Below are 1,245 nucleotides of genomic sequence, written 5' to 3'. Positions count from 1 at the left end.
ACCCAATATGTTGAGTCATATGACAGAAAACAAAAAAGTCAAAATTATTTAAAATAATGTTTTTTTTCTTCTTTCTTGCAGTGACACAGGAACATTGGCACCGGAGAGGTGTGTGTTCGGGATCATGATGGATGTTTCAGCTTTTTTAGGTAAAACTATGTGGATCTGAACTCTCATTCTTTATTGTAAGAGGGACCTAGACGTTTTTTTTTAACATTACTCCCGCTCTGTGTGAATGCTGTTTGTAGGCATTGCCACGGTGTATGTGCGTTACAAGCAGGTGGAGGCTCTTCTCGATGACGAGGTCAAACTCCAAAGACTGAACTGCTTTGGGCTAGTCCTCGGCTGGATGAGCTCCTTCGGGATGTGTGTGGTGGCCAACTTCCAGGTGAGAKTTGCTGTCCTAAGATCAGTTTGAGCTCTTTGAATATTAGAAATGTTGAATGGGTCAGYTAAAGATTTATGCACGCCTCTCTGAGCAGAAGACCACCCTTTTCTCCATGCACATGGTGGGGGCGGTGTTGACATTCGGTGTCGGAGCGCTCTACATCCTGGTTCAGACGCTGCTGTCGCATTACATGCAGCCTCACATCCACAGCAAGACCACGTTTGTGGTTCGCCTCACCATCCTGGTCTGGACCCTGGGCAGCATCATCAGCAGTATCCTTAATTTCCCCCTGCCTGTTCTGAAGCACATATATAACAATTACATGAAAGAAGAAATATGATACTAATTTTTCACTGGATGATAGAAATTCCCTTGACCTTAATGAAATATCTGTGGCATGGTTTAGTTGGAATCCAACTAAACCATGGGAATCCATTAAGATTCCAGAACAAAAACCTGTTGTGTAGCTTTTCTTTGAAGTTGATTCTTTCTCAACTCATTTTAAGGACTCAAAAATCAAGCATTTACCGTCTTTCTTAGCCTTTTGTTTCAATTGCAAGTGTAGCRTGAAGTTATTATCACACTTTTGGACAAAATAATATGAAAGTTATGTGTGAAACTGACCAACATTATTAAAACATGAAGYCAAAGAGTCTTGGAGTAATTGACTAAAGTTGCAAGATCAATTAAAACAGACTTGCATCTTACTTCCTCTTTCACTGACTGCTGACCCATTGCTCAGGAATTTTATTTCTCTTTTAAAAGTTAACTTTCAGGACTGTTGATCATTGATGCTATTAATGGTGCATTCAGAGACAGCAGAAATTGATCAACTGAAATTTTGCCTCCTTTCCAAT

General features: G+C 40.4%; 1 protein-coding gene across 1 annotated transcript in view; it reads left to right on the top strand.

The window, feature by feature from the left end:
* Window positions 1–79: 79 nt before the first annotated feature.
* Window positions 80–1,245, top strand: part of dram2b (DNA-damage regulated autophagy modulator 2b) — a gene marked incomplete at its 5' end in the record, with an annotated part of 4,189 nt that continues 3,023 nt past the window's right edge. Inside the window, 3 exons of the mRNA XM_017304636.1 lie at window positions 80–149; window positions 249–388; window positions 483–724. Coding sequence (XP_017160125.1) covers window positions 80–149; window positions 249–388; window positions 483–724 — 452 coding nt within the window. The remainder of the gene's footprint in view (window positions 150–248; window positions 389–482; window positions 725–1,245) is intronic.

This window comes from Poecilia reticulata, linkage group LG5 (assembly GCF_000633615.1).
Source record: "Poecilia reticulata strain Guanapo linkage group LG5, Guppy_female_1.0+MT, whole genome shotgun sequence".
NCBI classification, from domain to species: Eukaryota; Metazoa; Chordata; class Actinopteri; order Cyprinodontiformes; family Poeciliidae; genus Poecilia; species Poecilia reticulata.
This window is presented reverse-complemented; position numbering and strand designations above follow the sequence as displayed.